The following is an 18,330-nucleotide window of genomic DNA, read 5'->3' on the forward strand; positions in this document are numbered from 1 at the left end:
CATCTCCTGAGCCAAGGGCAACAAAGGAAAAAAATAAACAATTGGGACTCCATCAGATTAAAAAAAGCTCTGCACAGCTTCTCATTCTGATTTTAGAAGCTGTTTTAAAAGAACACTTCTTAGCCAAGAGAATAAAAGAAGTTGAGGGAGAAATTTTCTTACAGGACTGCAATTTAAAAACACCACAGTAAGCTAACACAAACATGAGATTTGATGCATTCGTCTGTGAGGTGGGTTAAATCTGGGCAAACACGCACTGGGGCTTGGGCCAGCAGAAAATCTCTGTGATTATTCAAAAGGCGTTGACTGATCCTGACTGTCACAATTTTAAACATCATGAAATATTACAGGGTTGTAGTGCCATTTATCAAGTTGTCTAGCCATTAAGTTTGGTGTGCAAAGACTCAGGAAATTTCCTTGGGGATTCCTGAAACACCACCATTCTAGCTGAGGATACACACTCAGCACCTTTCCTTCCCCAGGGCCTTTCCCCTCTCCCATCCTCCCCAAGGTGTTAGAGGGCGTTACCCAGGGATCCCCAACTGTGCTTGCAATGGTGGGAAATTCTCAAAAGTTCAGATTCCAGGGCCTGTCCCTTGGTGTATTGACTCCAAATGTCTAGGGGAAGGGCCTGGGAATCAGTATCCAAATCTTCCCAGATGATTTGGACTGTTTGCCAAATTAGGGGACTTCCAATGGGCTTGTCCTCATTCTACAGACCGTTCGTTGCTCTATCTTCCAGAAATGCTTTCAAATTCAGTGGTATTCACACTTCTGTTTCCATGATGCCATCTCTATCATTCATCAAACTCCAGAGTATTTTCTTCATTCTGTTGGCACCCGCTCACATTTACTGCATTCCTTCCACCTCCTGCCCTCATCTCAACAACACTGGGATCCAGTCAACAAAGCCGGAGCTTGAGACCTCATAGCCCTCTGACCACTCAGTTCTGCGTCCTATTCCGGTTTGGCTTTAGCCCCCATGCAATGGCTCCCTTGGGCTCCACAGATGCTCCCTATCTCCAGTGCCCCCTGGCCTTCCTCTGTGCCCCACCCTAAGACCAATGCGCCTGCTCTTTACTCTTCTCAGAACCAGTTCCCTCTTCCCTTGCTCCCAGAACACACATCTTTGTATACACTATTCAGTGTAGCCACAACCCAACAAATATTTATCAAGCACCTACTAATCCCAGGCACCATCCTAGAAACTCTGAGGTGATGTCCAGGCTTTCTAGGTCTTGTTACTCAAAGTGTGGCTGTGGACCAGCAGCACTGGCATTGCCAGAGATCCCATTAGAAATGTAAATTCTCAGGCCCCAACCCAGCCCAAGTGGAAGTCAAAATCCTGTTTTAGAAATCAAAAATAAGATTTCCAAAACTAAAATGGTATTTTAACAAGATTCCTAGGAGATACTTGTGCATATAATGATTTGAGAAGCACTGTTTGGATTATTGAGAAAGATGGAAACAATTTAGATGAAGCCCTCTGCTATAGACCAAATGTCTGCATCCCCCACCCTGAAGTTCCTATATTGAAATCCTACCCCTCAATGTGGTGGTGTTGGGAGATGGGGCCTTTGGGAGTTGATCAGTCACAGAAGTGGAGCCCTCATGAATGGGATCTGTGCCCTTACAAAAGAGGCCCTACAGAGCTCCTAACCCGTCAGCCATGTGAGGACACAGAGAGAAGACACCCATCTATGAACCAGGAAGTGGGCTCTCATAAGACACTAAATTTGCAGGTGCCTTAATCTTGGGCATTCAGCATTCGGAACTGTGAGAAATAATCATTTGTTGTTTAAGCCACTCAGTCTATGGTGATTGTACAGCAGACCAAACTAAGATACCCTTCTCAAGTTCTCCCTTCTCTGCCTCAAAAGATCTTTGGAACTTGATCTGCATTTTCTTCATTACCCCAAACTCAGCTTCCTCACGTGTGACACGGGGATGACATTTCCCTCCAGGAGTGGCTCTGAAAGCTGAGAGAAAACATCTTAATAGACCACATCACATTTTCTCAACTTGGTTTCCTTACCCTTCCACCGAAGAGAAAGGCTCTTGCCTGTGTTTTCATCCTGTCTTCTCCCACCTACAGCAGGACCTAAGCCACCATTTCACTTCCTCCTTTCAAACTTCCTTCTGTACCAGACACACTCCCTTTCCATAAAGACACATCTCTTTTCCTTATCCTCCAGAACCATGAACTTTTTTTGCTCCATCTTTGACCTTCCTTTCACTTCTGTCCCTAAAATGGAAGACCAATTGCTGCTTCCACCGCTGCAATGCTCCACCCCCTACGCTCCAACCCCACCATCTCACTTCCACCCTGGCCTCTGGAACTCACCTCATTTTAAGATTACAAAAACCTTGTGTGTTATTAAACTTAGTGGCCATTTCTCAGGACTTAACTTTTATTATTCCAGAGATGCAAAACTTTTCTTAGTTCATGGCACTCTTAGGATCTCATTAATTTTTTCATGGCACCCTTGGGTGCTAAAAGAAATAATTAGGTGCAAACAGCTTAATAGTAATACTTTGCACAGTGTCCAACAGATGTTGCTCTGTTCTCCTTAAAAAATGTAAACTGCCCCACAATTCTGCTGTGAGTTCAACACACGGCCTCAGGGTGCCTTTGCACACAGGTCGGGAGTCATGACTTAGTCCTCGCAAAAGCACGCCAGTTGCCAGCCACTCTCATACCAAGCTCTCTTTCCTTAATTTGTAGGATCTCCAGCAGTTACAATGGCCACTCCCTCTCTGACTCTTTTAGGGGTTTCAATTCATGTCGGCACCATCAAATGCCCTTGATCGAGTCTAGCTGAAGATGGCTTGCCAGTATGTCAACATTTTTACAAGCAGGTTTAGGACTTCCCTCTCACAGAAGACAAGTAATTGTCTTTTCCCACAAAGCTCCATCATTCAGTTCGAAAGTGGACGTTGCCTGTAATTTCCCTTCTGGGCACTTTACCCATCTAATGAGTCATGAAGACTTTGTCTTTTCTTCTGTCACCTTGTATCCCATGGCTTTGAGTTACCAGCCTTCTGGTATGGGTTTTCATTACCTGTGGGTTGGACTTGGCAAGTATTCCCTGCTACCCTCAGTCAGTCTCTCCTTAGTCCTTCCACTCCATCCCAAATATTCTTCCCTTTGGTATGTACCAAACCATTAGCTAGCTCTCTGTTTGCAAATATGTTATGTGCCAGCCTTACATTTCCTTTCCTTATCAGCATTCAGCATACCAAATAAACTAGGCAGTATTTTGCTCTCAGAACTTTCCAGGCATATACCTGTTTCCATACTTTTTCTCATGCTATTCTTCCACTTGATGACATTTCCATCTGAATGGGAGGCAGCACAGATATAGAACATTCCCATGATTAACATTCTGTTGGACTATGCTGCTGTAACTGCTTCTGCTATAAAAGTGGGTACCAGCCAAGATTTCCCCTGGTCCACACCCTTCTCCTTTCTAAGTCAGCCTTTGGTGATTCTCCCCTTTGGTTGCCCAGGTAACTATAAGCCTTGGCACCTTGATTGGATTTTTCTATATCACTGATAGGTATTTATACTTGTGTATACATGCTTTATTATTGCTCCCCAAAAGGACACTACTCCTGCAATTTCTTTTTCCTAACAATTTTTGGAATCCCAGGTTCTACATAAAATAAACACTCAAAAATATTACCAATGAAATCATTTAACTCTTAAAACCACATTGCTCTTGTCCTTGGTGATAGCTATGGAAAGTCATGTCCAAGCCATGTGCTATCATATTGGAAATACTTTCAAAACTATATAATTTTCATATTTAACAAGCTCAGTTTTATTCCTTCAAGAACAAATGCCTTATTGTGAAATCCAGGTGTATTTTCTTAATGTAGTTTTTGCATTCAACTGACAAAAATAGTGCTTCCCTAAAATCTTAAGGAATATGAGTTTAAAAAAGAACACCTCTGTGTTTAACAAGACATACATGGAAAGGCTCTTCCACTGTGCTCAGTTCCTCTTGGCCTCCCCTACTCTCTTACAACAGACCCATCCCTGTAACATTTGGCCCTTTCCAGACATTTTCAAAAGACAGTCACTCTTACTGTAACTCTGCTCTTACAGCATTTACGGTTTTCATTTAAACTTCTTCTATTTAAGGTCTAGGAGACAGAATGATTAAGATCATGACTGTTTAATAATATGCCACTATAGTCAAACTCACATTAAATTATCAATAGGATTATATATGTACTTGAACAATGATTAAAATAAAAAAATAAAAAAGGATTATATATGTACATCAATAATTTATCTCTTGATTACCCTAAAAAGAGCATTTAGGGTTCACCTACAGTTTTCTCTCCCCAACACTACTTTTCCTGGAAGATCTTCTTCTGCTTTCTGAGAACTGGCTCTTGTTTTCAATGTGGTTTCAGTGGGAGCTGCCTTATTCTTTATCCCCACCCCTACACAAAGTGATATCAGTCATACCCTGACTTTGGCCATAGGGGATTGGTCTAACATTACAAGTTTGGCCAATCATATGACCCTAGCCAGGCTTTTCCCAAGATTTTTCCAACCTGTTACTGGAGAAAGAAAGCAATTTAGAAGGGATCAGTGTCTATATTTTCTGAAAAGGGGAAGCCCATATACTGCTTTGGAAAAGAATTAATACTAATGACAGAAAAAGAGAGCAACCGACAAGGAGAAAGCAAAGGTGGAGGAAGAGATGGGTTGAAGAGAAAAGGGGAGGGAAAGAGGAGGGGGGAGAGAGTGAGTGAGTGAGCTATAAAGTGGTTTCTGGCACTCATCTCTCAATCTTTTCCTTTCCCCTGGTTTAGACAGTCAATTCTTTATCAGGTGATCTACCCTGTATGTTTCCATATATACTCTTTTTGTCTAAGACAGTCCACTATGAGTTTCTGTCAATTACAGCCATGAGAATCCTAACAACAACAACAAAACAGAAATAAAAAATTTAATCCCCCCCAAGCAAGATGGAGGAAACTCTGAGTTTTGTGCCCAACGTTCTATTGCATGAGATTTAAAAATAGGACAAAGGGAAGAAATTTTTTACACAATAATTAAAGTGCTTTTTTAACTAACTGAAGGATACATTCACTTTTGATGTATTTATCAACAGACAGGCTCTACTAAAAGACCCTATCAATCGCATGTTGGCTAAAAAACTCACTGAAGATACAAAATAAGAAAAAATTAGTTTAAAACTCCTAGAAAATAACAGAAGAGGGTACGTGATAAACTGAAATGCAGTAGACAGCATTTAATTTTAACTTTTAATATGATTTTTTCTGGTCCAAAGGAGTAGATGAATTTCAATAATTTTGCTTGTCTGTTTACCATTCATAACAACTCTCCAAGTTAAATGTTCCAAACCTTTTAAGGAAAGCCACAGGGGAAAATAATTTCATGCTTGTTCTTAAATCCATGCTGAATTTTACTTGGTTTAGTCATTTGAGGGTGAGAGAATGGTTTTTGATGAAGGAGAAAAATTTCTTGACTCTAACTCCAAAGGGATAAAAAATGTGGACAGAATTGACATCTTTGGAGTCTCTTCTAAGAAGGACAATTTTGGAAAATGGGCAAAAAGTCAAGTATTGTATGTTCACACTTCAGACACAATTTAATCTTTCTTCCCATTCCCCCACTATAGAGAAGATAGCTCCTTCTTTTCTTTTTGCTAGTCAAAACACCCATTGTGAGTTTTAACTATAAATTGTTGTTTTTCTACAAAGAATTTATGATTCTTCTAAACTAAGTAATGACCTGTACCATAGATTCTATGGACTGAATACATTACTGACAATTTAAAAACAAGGTAGATGTTTATACTGGGGTGTATCCTGGCCATTCAAATTGGGAAATATCCATTCATTCATCAACCAATATTTACTGAGCACCTAGGAAGTAGTGGACACTGTGCTAGGGTGGATGGCCCAACTGTGAGCTGAGAGACAGGCCCTGTCCACAAGGAGCTGGCATTCTCCACCAGCTCTCTTTTCTTTTTGCAAGGAAGATAAATTCTTAGACCAAAAGGGCAACCATCTTGGTCATTCTCTGAGATATTCTTTCATACCTATAAAAATTTTTAAATTTCTATAGCTCAACAAAATTAATAGCTTCTTATTTTCATGTAAATGTTTAAAAGATACTTGGAATGTTCCTTTTCTTGTTACACAAAGAAATAAGGTAAAAATCTGACCAACATTCCTAGTCAATGTCAATAAATTGGCCCAGTGAATGTGTAATATTTAACTTATTTTTCACTTTTAAATTATGGTAATGTAAATGTCAGCCCTTTAGATTTCTGGGTAATATAAATGGATCAATGTAACATACTCCCTTGAATGATATTTCTGGGATTCTTTTATGAGGTTATCAACAGGAAATAGCTTCAAACTTCTTTTTAAAAAATCAAGAAATTTGATAAAGGGAGTTTTAGTTGTTTTATCTCATTTAATCAGTCTAGATGATGCTTGCGTTTTGTCAAATCAATTCTCTGAGCACTGTGTCCTTGTTACCAGTATAATACAGAAACTAAATTATCTCCAAAGTTCCTTGACAAATTGCAGAATTATTCTATGGCTATAAGTGTTTTCAGGATTCAATAGTGGTCTAAAATATCCTGCAAATAGCAAAAAGTAAGGATTTATGGCCATAAAATATTTATTTTATTGATAAAGGTAACTTTTATGAGAAGTCTCACTGAAAATGATTCATTTATAGCTTTAGGTAAAAGTTTATAGTAAAGCAAAGAATTATACCTTTTTAAGTATAAATGCTAATGAAGTTCTTGCAGAAGTTATTGAAAAGTTGGTGTGGTGTCGCAAATAGTATAATTATGGAATTATTGATTAAAATAAAATGAGAAAATGTTTGTATCTGACCAAGTCATATGAGATCATTATATTTCATTAAATCAAATGAAGGAAACTCAAGCCACTAAAATTTGGGGACAAGGCTTCATAATTCTAAAAGGTGTCAAACCTATTTAATTAATAATAAATAAACAAACAATCCAATAAAAAATGGGCAATGAACCTGAATAGATATTTTTCCAAAGAAGATATACATATGACTAATAGACATATGAAAAGATGCTCAACACTACTAATCATCAGAGAAATGCAAATTAAAACTACAATGAGAATTAACTCACATCTGTCAGAATGGTCACCATCAATAAATCAACAAACAACAAGTGTTAGATGGGATATGGAGAAAGGGGAAGCCTTTTGCACTCTTGATGGGGATGCAGATTGGTGCAGCCATTGTGGAAAGCAGTATGGAGTTACCTCAAAAAATTAAAAATGGAACTGTCTTATGACCCAGCCATTCCACTTTTGGGAATTTATCCAAAGAAACCTAAAACATGAATTAGAAAGAACATAAGCATCCCTATGTTCACTGCATCTCTATTTACATTTGCAAGATATAGAAGTAGGTGAAGTGTCCATCAGTAGATGAGTGGATAAAACAGCTATGGGACATTTACACAATGGAATACCAGTTGGCTGTATAAAAACATTTTACCCTTTGCAACGGCATGGATGGACCCGGAGAACATTATGCTAAGTGAAATAAGCCTATTAGAGAAAGACAAATACCATATGACTTCACTCATATGTGGAGTGTAATGAACAAACTGAGCTAAGAAGCAAAATAAAGGCAGGCTCATAGAAGGACAGCAGGCTGACAACTCTGGGTGTGGATGTAGTGAGTGGGGGGATCAGGCAAAAAGGAAAAAGAACTCATGGACATGGACAACCATATGGTGATTGTGTGTGGGTGGGTTATATAAGGAGAATAAAAGGTAATGGAAAAATACAATATAAAAAAGGGAATGAATAAAATAAATAATTATTATTTACCACTCAGATGTAGGAAAGTAGCAATAATATTCAAACTGGAGGTTTTAAAATAATTACCAAGGGAGTCCTGGTTAAAAGAGACATGATTTGTCCTGTGGCTTATAACAAAAATAGCAATAAATCATGGGCTTAATATTTCAACAGTCTATTTGGAATCTAGACCCAGAGGAGCTGCCCATGAAGATAAATAACACAACATGCCAGCTACTTTTTTCTTTTTTTTTTATGGGGAATTTTAAAAAAGATTTTACTTATTTATTTTTAGAGAGAGGGGAAGGGAGGGAGAAAGAGAGGGAGAAAAATGTTGATGTGTGAGAGATACATCCGCTGCCTCTTGTACATCCCCAACTGGAGACCTGGCCTGCAACCCAGGCATGAGCCCTGACTGGGAATTGAACTGATGACCCTTTGGTTTGCAGGTCAGCACTCAATCCACCTGAGCCACATCAGCCGGGGCTACCTTTTTTCTTAATGCAAAATATATCATTTCAGCATCCTTCACTTACCAGATGGAATGCAATGAGTGCTGTAATTCCAGAGGGCACAAACTAAATTATCTGACTTGTGGGTTCTCTTTTGGAATTTTCCTTTCAGCAGAATATGTCCTGCTCCCCAAGCTTTTTTAAGTTGATGCAAGTCAAAACTATTATTTTCTTTGCCTTTGGGGATGGTTCTGTTTACTGACATTTTCCCCCTAATCACACATAAAGTCACTAATTAGCACATAAAAATATATTAAGATTTACATTGTGCATGCACACAAAAGAAAAACCCAACTTGAAATGTTTATTGCTTTAGCTGAAATCTGTAATCATTGTTTTGAAAGGTCTGAGAGTTGGATCATTTCTGTATTCTATGATTTAAGTGAAACTAGCATTATAGTCAGAGAGAAACTTTATAGGCATTCTTCTATAGGCTTTTTATTTTAGAAACGAGGATGCAGGCACTCAAGGGGTAACATGTATTAGCTGAAGTTCCATAACTAAAAATGGAAGTCATGTCTCCTCACTCTAAATTCTGTGCAAATTGTCCTTCGGTAAAGAATCATGACTATGTTCTATGTTCAACACTGTGTTGTTTCCATGGATGGTTTTATTGAATCTCATATCCACATGATGAGGACTGTATGTGGATTTTGCAAAAAAAAAAAAAGGCCCTAATTCTCCACCACTCTCTGTATCGACCTTCTTTGCAATGGGACTTGCAGCTCCCTTAAACAAAAGATAGCATCAATTTCCATATCTCTTGGATCTGGTCAAGTCTTTTTTTTTAAGTTTAATTTTTTTTCAAATTTTATATATTTTTGTAGGAGAACCTTTTTTTAAAAGATTTATTTATTTATTTATTTACTTATTTATTTATTTTTTAGAGAGGGAAGGGAGGGAGAAAGAGAGAGAGACAGAGAAACATCAATGTGTGGTTGCTGAGGGCCGCGGCCAGCAACCCAGGCATGTGCCCTGACTGGGAATCAAACCTGCGACACTTTGGTTCACAGCTCGCGTTCAGTCCACTGAGCTACACCAGCCAGGGCAGATCTGGTCAAATCTTATGACTTGTTTAGGCCAAAGCAGCAGAAAGAAACAAGATTTCTTAAGAGACCTTGCACTCTTCCACTTACTCTCAATTGAATGCCTTTCTCAGTCCCACATGAACAAGCCTAGGCTAGCTTGTTGGATGCTGAGAGATGTGCATCAGTCATCTGTGTTGACCCAGCTGATGGTCAGTCAGCCAACCTCCAGAAGCAGAGCCCCTAGGTAACTGGCATTTGAACCAAAGACACATAAATGAGCTCAGCCAAGACCAGAAGAACCATCCAGTTCAGTCAAACTCTAATTGCTACACACATAACCATGAGATAAATAAATGGTTGCTGTTTTAAGCAAATAAATTTTAAGATGTTTGTTATGCAATGGAGCTAACTGATAAACACTGGAATAAAGCATGTCTCAAGTCCACAAACTGTATTCTTAATGGCGGTAAGCCCCTTGGCAGGGACTACATTTAGGCTTGGTCACACAGAATCCCTCCACCAGTGTGAAGACCACAGTAGACCCTCAATAATTTTAAATGGGTGAGTAAATGATGATATAAGCACACTCTACACTCTCTAACTTGCCCAACCTCCTAAAATAATAAATAAGAAAATATAGTATAAACTCTATGGGTAAAGAGACTAGGAGACATTCCAACATAAAAATAGGCAATGGATGTGAACAGGCAGTTTGTGGAAAAAAAGAAATACAAATGTAAACATATGTAAGTATGTTTACAATAAACATATGTAAGTATGTTTATTTTTGTTTATAATTAAAGCAATGAAATTAAAAATAATACCATTTCAAACTATATATATTATCATTTCTAACTATATGTTACATGCAATATATGCATATTATATATGTATATATAACATAATATAATTTGTATATATACATATATACAAAAATATATAGCTAGAAATATATGTATATTACACCTGTATGTAGGGAGTGACCAAAAGTAGGTTTGCAGTTGTTTACATGGAAAATAATACAATAATCAATAAATAATAATATAAAAATAAACTGTTTTGTGTACTTAAAACTGTAAACCTACTTTTATCAATCCCTGTATATATAGTATATATAAATATGCTTATTTTTACTCATAATTAAAGCAATGGAATTTAATATAATTTCTAATAATATATATAAATACCATACCTAACTATATAAGAAATACATACATATATTTATCTATCTATATCTATCTATCTATCATCTATCTATCTGTCTATCTATGTGAAGGTCTTCCCAGAACTCCAGCCATTGTTAATGTATCAAGAATGGTTTGCATGACATCCATGTAACCTGGCAGCCAAAGACAGTGGACTGGAATGTGCATGTGTGAAAAACGGTGACTTCACTTTATAGTCAATGGGACAATATATGCCACTGAGTGAGCATGTGTTCTGTGTGGCCATCACATTCAAAGTGACTGAGCGAGTAGAGCAATGAGTCTGCTCAAATTTTGCATTAAAATTGAGCATTCCTCCATGGAAACTGTTCAGATGATTCAGTGACTGCAGCTATGGGCAACCAGTGATTGCCAGCTTCATCAGAACAACATGCCCACTCATGCATCACGTTTTGTGCAATCTTTTGGCAAAATATTAAGTCACCCAGGTGACTCAGCTTCCCTATAGTCCAGATTTGGTGCCCTGTTACTCCTGGTTCTTCCCAAAACTAAAACCACCTTTGAAAGGGAAGAGATTTCAGACCATCAATGAAATTCAGGATAATATGATGGAGCAGCTGATGGCAATTGGGAGAACTGTGTGACGTCCCAAGGTGCCTACTCTGAAGGGGACTGAGGTGTCATTGTCCTATGTACAATGTTTCTTGTATCCTGTATCTTTTTCAATAAGTGTCTCTATTTTTCATATTACATGGCTGGATACCTTCTGGACAGATCTGTATATGTATATATGTGTATATATGTAATGATATCTAAACATATACATATGTATGTGAAAAGAAAAATATCCATTCCATTATGGTTACACAATGATGATCAGGGAAACTGACAAATAAGAACATATTTTGACAATTATGTCATTCCTTATTTCAACTCTAAAGTCTTTTATTTATTTATTTATTTATTTTTGGTCATTTCTTCCTTGGCAGAAAATGTAAAATTTGGGGGAAAGCTGTATCATTTACTTCTCAAGACAAATGAGACTATGTTAAAGTCAGAATATTGGAAGAAGACAGAGAACACTACCACACCTATAGCAGAGACATGTGCTGACACTACAAGTACTCCTGGTTCATATACTTCAGATGGGCAACCAAGAAGGGAGAAAATTCGAGGTTGGCTCCCAGACAGGCAGCAACAGCAAATGCTGGTGATAGAAGTCATCACCAGCATCAAAAGGAAGATAAGGAGCCCCCTCGGGCTATAACAAGATGTCAAAAAATGCAATACACACTTATGTTTGAACTCATGATCTCCTAAGCAATTTATGTATTGTAAAAAAAAAAAAAGAAAGAAAGAAAAGAAAGGCCAAAACAATGTTTTATATACATCATCTCATTATTTTTTCTTATGGTTTAATGAAATAAAATTTATTCTCATCTTCAAGGCACAAATGAAGAAACACAGCTACTCAGGTGGGGAGCAGTGCCCAGAAATGATGAGATTTGGCACAAGTCCTGCACACATCACCACTCACATCCTGATGGACCTTCAATTCATACTGATCAACATTCCCCGAGAGCTTTCGCTATGAAACACTGATTGGCAGGGCACTGGGGCACTCAGGTGCATGGGTACTGATATTGGTTTGGGGATCACAAATGATTGCTAGTGGAACAGGCAGAAAGATGTATAAGAAGAATATGAGCTACTAAGGTCAATGTGAAGGAAGAGAGAAATGAATGGGATTAGAACATGTGAGAGATTAAAATACAAGAGAAGAGAAATGGTGGGAAGTAAAGCCAAACAAAACAAGCCTATGCATAGGATAAAGAGTGCCGTGACTGTGAGAGAAAGTGAGTAAATCTTTTCTTGAAGCCACCAGAAAGAAAGGGGAAGCGAGAAGACAAAACGTCAGTCCAAGCCCTGCTGGGACCGAGGAGCAGCCCCATGGACCCCATGATCCCCTCGCACCAGGCTGAGGGTGTCGAGCCTTGAATGTGATGCTGTGGCTGATTATTGAAAGTGATGCAGAGCCCTCATGGGGGATCCTTTAAGAATTTTGTGCACTTACCAAGGTCAGTTTAAAATTAAAACTTAAACTTAATGATACAGGCAAGACTTAGGGTCAGCCTATGGCAGTTGATTAAACAAGTCAGAGCCGATTCCCCCACTCAGTAGCTCTTCCCTGGAACAGAGTCCTTAACTGGAGTCTACAGACCCTCACAATATCTGTGGAAATGTTTCAGGGAGCACAGAACTTAAATGTGGTTGAGGAAATTACACCTTCTTTTTCACTCACCTCCACCTGAAAGTAACCATTTCCTTTCTTGTGAATTTAGACAGGAAATCAAAGCAGTGATTTCCATAGGAACTGTGACTTTATCACCAATAGATACTCATCCAGCTTGATGATCAAGCTGTCAATAGTGGAGAACACACTCTATTTCCCATCTCAACTAAAAGGAATTTTATTCTATTCTTTTTGAGCAAACATAAGAATTGATAACTCTAAAACTGTGCTTCTTCAACTAGGACATGTAACAGGTCATCTGAGACTCCTATGAATGCAAGTTGTGACATAGCAGGTCTGGTGGGACCCGAGAGGCTGCATGCCTAACGAGCTCCCAGGGGGTTGATTAGGGGACCAGACTTGGAGTCACAAGGCTGCTGTTATTTGTACAGGGAACTTTAAAGATGAAGATCCTATTTGGACAGATATAAAAAAAAGTATTTGAAGGTATAGAACCTATGTCACTTGGTATGCATTTTACACCTCACATGATAATATGAACAACTACTTAAACATGTTCTCTTCATGTTAATCAGTATATAGAGTTAGGCAAATTGTTCTCTCAAGTGTGTTTTCTTATCAGTTTGTCGATACCTTTATTGCTTCATTTATCACGTGGTAATATAACTGTTTATAATAAATGTCCCCCAAGCGTGTGGTGACCATGTCTTCTTCATTTTTACCTCCACTGTCTTTCAGAGTGTTTTGTGAATATTAACTTTTTAATGAACATTCAAAAGGGAGCTTACCAATGCCATGGTTTCTTTCTACATCCCTGAATTGCACACATTGGAAATGTACAATCCCTAACCAAAACACATTTGTGTTTAATTCCCAAAGCAACTTTGGATGATAAAATTTTTTCTATTTCATTTTCCTCATCACCCGAATACTCCTTTTTACTTGGGGCCTACTTGCTTTTTAATTACATTTGCATTTATCTAATTCAGCCTAAAATGCCTGTTCATAATTCAGAATTGACAGTAATAAGATTTCTCAGTAGAACAACTTCTGGTTTTTACAAATGGAGTTGATAGAAAGTTCTGATACATACATTATCTAAAAGGCTCATAGTTTGTGGATGCTCACAGTTAGTGAGTGCTCCCAAATAGGCATAAAATAAATTTGGTTTGGTTCTAAATCCAAGGTGCTTGGGGCTTAGCCCTCTTAACAAAGGCCTGTGCATGTGTCCAAAGGCACCGAGGTTTTATCTGACATCCAGGTCCACAATTTAAACACAATTGAACTGGACACTTGAACTGAGTGAACTGCATGGCATGTGAAATAAATCTATTAAGGAAAAAAAACAGAGAGAGATACAGTATCCCAGTCCTCATAATGATGGAGTTGGCTGTGTGCTCTAAGTAGATGTGTGGTCATTATGATAACCTTGGCTTGAAATCTGAACTAGTGGAAGCTTCTACATTATGATTTTGAAGCAGGGGCTACAGATCAAGGTTCCAAGGTTCCAATCCCAACTGTACTACCTTCCAGTTGTGAAACCTTGGGAAAGTTACTAAACTTCTTGGTAAGATTTTGTTTTTAAATCCCTACCCCAGGATATGTTCATTGACTTTAAAGAGAGAGGTAGGAGGGAGAGAGACAGAGAGAGAGAGAGTGAGAAACATCAATGTGAGAAAGAAACAGAGTAGTATCAATCAGTTGCCTCCTGTACACACAGAAAAGGGAGATGGAACTTGCAACCTTTTGATGTACGGGCTGATGTTCCAAACTACCTGAGCCACCTGGCAGGGCTTGGTAAAAATGTTAATCTGTCAAACAGACTGACAATAGTACCAACTTCCAGTGGTTATTATGAGAGTGAAATTGGACAATTCTTGTAAATGGCTTAGCACAGTATATGGCTCTATGGTGGGTGCTCAATATATGCTAGTATTTTAATTTTTATATTATTATTTTATCTCCTGGAATACTAGGAATGGTATACTGGAGAAAGTCAGATGGTAGTGGTTGTCACTGGGTCCCAAAGCCATCATCTCCCATTAAAAGGTGCTTTGAGCTTCTCAGGTCTGTCAAGGCAATCCCGTTCTCACACTGAACCTGACTGCTGCCCGGATGGTCTTTAATGGCTTAAATCTTATTTTAGTGGCTCATAGACAAGGTGGCCCATCAAAACTGTGGAGCTTGTTAAAGACAAACTTTGAGTCTCCCACTGAGGTGTGGGACAATGGGTCTCAAAGTGCAGCCCTGGGACAGAAGTGTCGGCATCAGCAGCCTTCCAAGGGAGGCCTGTGGACCTGGAAACTCAGGGTGGGACCCCATGAGCTGGGTAATGAGCCCTCTAGGTTATTCTGATGCATGCCGAAGTTCACAATAACTGACCATGTAGAATATGATTTTGGATAAGCTCCTCTTGTGACTTAGCCTTGCTCATTTGCATACTGTCGTGGGAAACAGTACTAGAACAACAGAATTGCACTTTATCCAGGCTAAACCATCCAACCTACCAGTAGAGACAGCTCAGAATTCTCTTCCATGGACCCACCTCCAGAGAAGAAGTGGACAGGTCATGCAAACACCTGCCAGGGCCCATTTCCTCTGGGGACACTGATTTCTGTTAAGCTCACTCCTTTGTTGTGTTTTAGACACAAGCTTGTTTTTAAGGTCACTTTATTGATTGATTCATTTACTTTATCACCAAACATTTATCATGTCCTTACTATGTGTCAAAGCATCAACAACAATGGAAAAAATGTCACACTTCATGAGAAAACATTTTAGAAGATAAAACTGATCATTAACAGAGATGGTGGCATTTTCTTTCCCTGGGAGCCTCAGCAAGTGGGTAGACAGCACTCCATGTTGACCATTTGATACGGCCTTTTCTAAATGTAGAAGAGTGGACCGTATGATTTTTTTTAGCTTTTGTAAAGCCCAGAGATACAAAAAATATTGAATATTTATTTGCAGCTTGTTCTTAATTTTCTTAAAGTGTTTTCCAATTGCTTGTGAGATTTCAAGGAATTGAAATAACCCCAAAATAAGTCAGTGAAAATAAAAGCAATAAAACATAGCCTCATTAGGGAACAGAGAGGAGCTTGGTAAAGATGCAGGAATAGTGGGCTCATAACATATTAGTGTGTGCAATTTCCACTTCTAAGAAATGGTGATTTTGTGGCTTTTTAAAGCCTAGGTACTGAGTTTTGATTGTGCTTGTAAGTCAGTCATGTGTTAAATCATATGTCATAATATGGATCTGGAAAATGCATCTAACCTCTCTCTGTAACCTGGCATCAAGATAATATTATTGGGGGAAAAAGCAAAAGGAAGCTGCCAGCTTGACCTGCCGTGGTCTCCCTTGAAGTTATCCAAGGTTTTCATTAAAAGTTTTCTGTAGAAAACAGGGTTCCGGCCATACAAACATAAATCATGTTTTTCGAGCTTACCAGTTTAATATGTTCTCGCTTCTGGTATTTTTCACTGTAATACTGTTCTTGTCGAAGATTAAGCAGTTGCTGTTGTTGTTTATCCTTCAAGTCTATTAACTTTTGGGTCATTTCGGCATCCAGGGCAGCAAGGTCCTGCTCAATGGCTGATGAGCCGTGGTCAGGGCTGCTGGGCTCTGATCTGCAGGGACACAGAGCTGGATTCACAAAACATGCAGGTCATGGTCAGGTGGGGGGTGGGGGTTCACCAGAGTTCCTCTGGAGAGCACTGTGTTTGAATGTATTTCGATAGTCCACTTCAGGTACAGGTTGCAACCCCAAGGACAAGACATTTGTTTAGACCAGTAAGTATGTGCCAAGCACTTTCTACATTACAAGAGGATTTTGCCAACAACCCAACGAGTAATATGTCCCTCTTCAGTTAACATCTGAAGAAAACAGGCTTGATGAGACAACGTGCCTAAGGCCACTGTGCGGGAAGGCTGCAGTGCAGCTCACCCGGGGACAGACTCCTAAGGAAAAGCAACGTCTGTGTTCCTAAGTATGGCACGGAATCATTGCACACCAGTATCTAGACAAAAGATAACCTTATATGATCTGCTCTTCAATTACATGAAAAGCTCAGGTGAGATGATGGATATTTGAATAAAAAACTAATGAACATTATGTCCATTTATAACTCTGAGCTATTTTCAGAATTTTAATGTGTATCAACGGGGTGGGAGATGGACAGATATACTCAGGCCTCAGTGGCTTTATCTCTTGAAGGAAAGTTTCTTCTCATATGTCTTTTGATAATAGATGCTTAGGAGCTTTTGTTTTTGTGTTGAGGGAAAGTATGAAAAAATAACCAAAGGAACAACGTTTCTGCATCTATCGTAAAAACAGAGTTGAAAATATCCCATTGCCTAATGTTCCCTGTTTAATATCCATGAGATGAATTCTTTTGTAATTTAATACTGGGAAAATGTTTGTCTCTCTTAGAAAAGCCAGCAAGTTTCCTTTAATCAAATAAGGAGAATTGTCTAACCCATATTTCCTTTTCCCAGAAGCTAAGGGCTAAATTCAGTGTTCAAGGATAGAAATTACATTAAATCGTTGGTGCTGTCCAGTAGAAATATAACATGAACCACGTATTTAATTTTTTCCTCACACATAATTTAAAATTTTTAGTAGCTACCTTAAAAAGTAAAACAAAATGTATGAAATTAATTTTAACAATATATTTTATATAACCTAATACGCCTCTAATAGTATGATGTCAACATGCAATTAAAGCAAAATACAACCAGAAATATTGAATAAAGAACAATCTCACAGCAGCTAGAGGGGGGGATGGAGAGGGATAATAGGGGATAATGGGGGGTGGGGGGAATTGAGGAACATGTATGAAGGACACATGGACAAAGCCAAAGGGGGTGGGATTGAGGGTGGGAAGCAGGGTTGGGGGGGACATGATGGGGTGAAAATGGAGACAATTGTACTCGAACAACAATAAAAAATAAAATAAAATAAAATAAAATAAAATAAAATCAATGTAAGTCCATAAAAAAAATGTGAGTTATTTTATATTCTTTTCTTTTTAAATCAAGTCTTTGAAATACGGTATGTATTTTATATTTACAGCACATTTCAATTTCTATGAGCCACTTCCCAAGGGCTCAACAGCCACTTGCAGCGAGTGACTCCTGTACTGGACAGCAGGTCTAGAGAGCTGGCAGCCCCTCAGTCCGTGTGTATGTTGTTTTTCTGTTTCTATTTTCATAAGATTTTTACACACATCTTCTACAAGTTACTTCAGCACTCTATTGGAAGTTTGCAGGATAAGACTTATAAGTAAATAAATATGTGAATAGACAAATGACTACATATATATCACTGAAAGAGAAATTTAGGAAAAGTTTTAAACCAAGCTTTCTCAAAACTGCTTGTGTAACTGTGGGTAAATGTTAATGCCTTTAGCTTCCTGCTTTTTCCCTGGAAGTTCACCTAGAATGCTTCTAAGGCAAGTCCAGCTCTACAAAATAATGATTTAGTTGCTTCATAAAACACTAGTGCTATGTTTTGATTGTG

At 38.5% G+C, this 18,330-nt stretch overlaps 1 protein-coding gene across 2 annotated transcripts in view; it reads right to left on the bottom strand.

Moving 5' to 3' along the window:
- PLCB1 (phospholipase C beta 1) overlaps positions 1-18,330 on the bottom strand; it is a 660,986-nt gene that overhangs the window by 76,931 nt on the left and 565,725 nt on the right. For both annotated transcript variants that reach the window (XM_028524211.2, XM_028524212.2), the window contains exon 27: positions 16,258-16,438. In XM_028524211.2, coding sequence (XP_028380012.1) covers positions 16,258-16,438 — 181 coding nt within the window. The remainder of the gene's footprint in view (positions 1-16,257; positions 16,439-18,330) is intronic.

This window comes from Phyllostomus discolor, chromosome 9 (assembly GCF_004126475.2).
Source record: "Phyllostomus discolor isolate MPI-MPIP mPhyDis1 chromosome 9, mPhyDis1.pri.v3, whole genome shotgun sequence".
In the NCBI taxonomy this organism is placed as follows: domain Eukaryota; kingdom Metazoa; phylum Chordata; class Mammalia; order Chiroptera; family Phyllostomidae; genus Phyllostomus; species Phyllostomus discolor.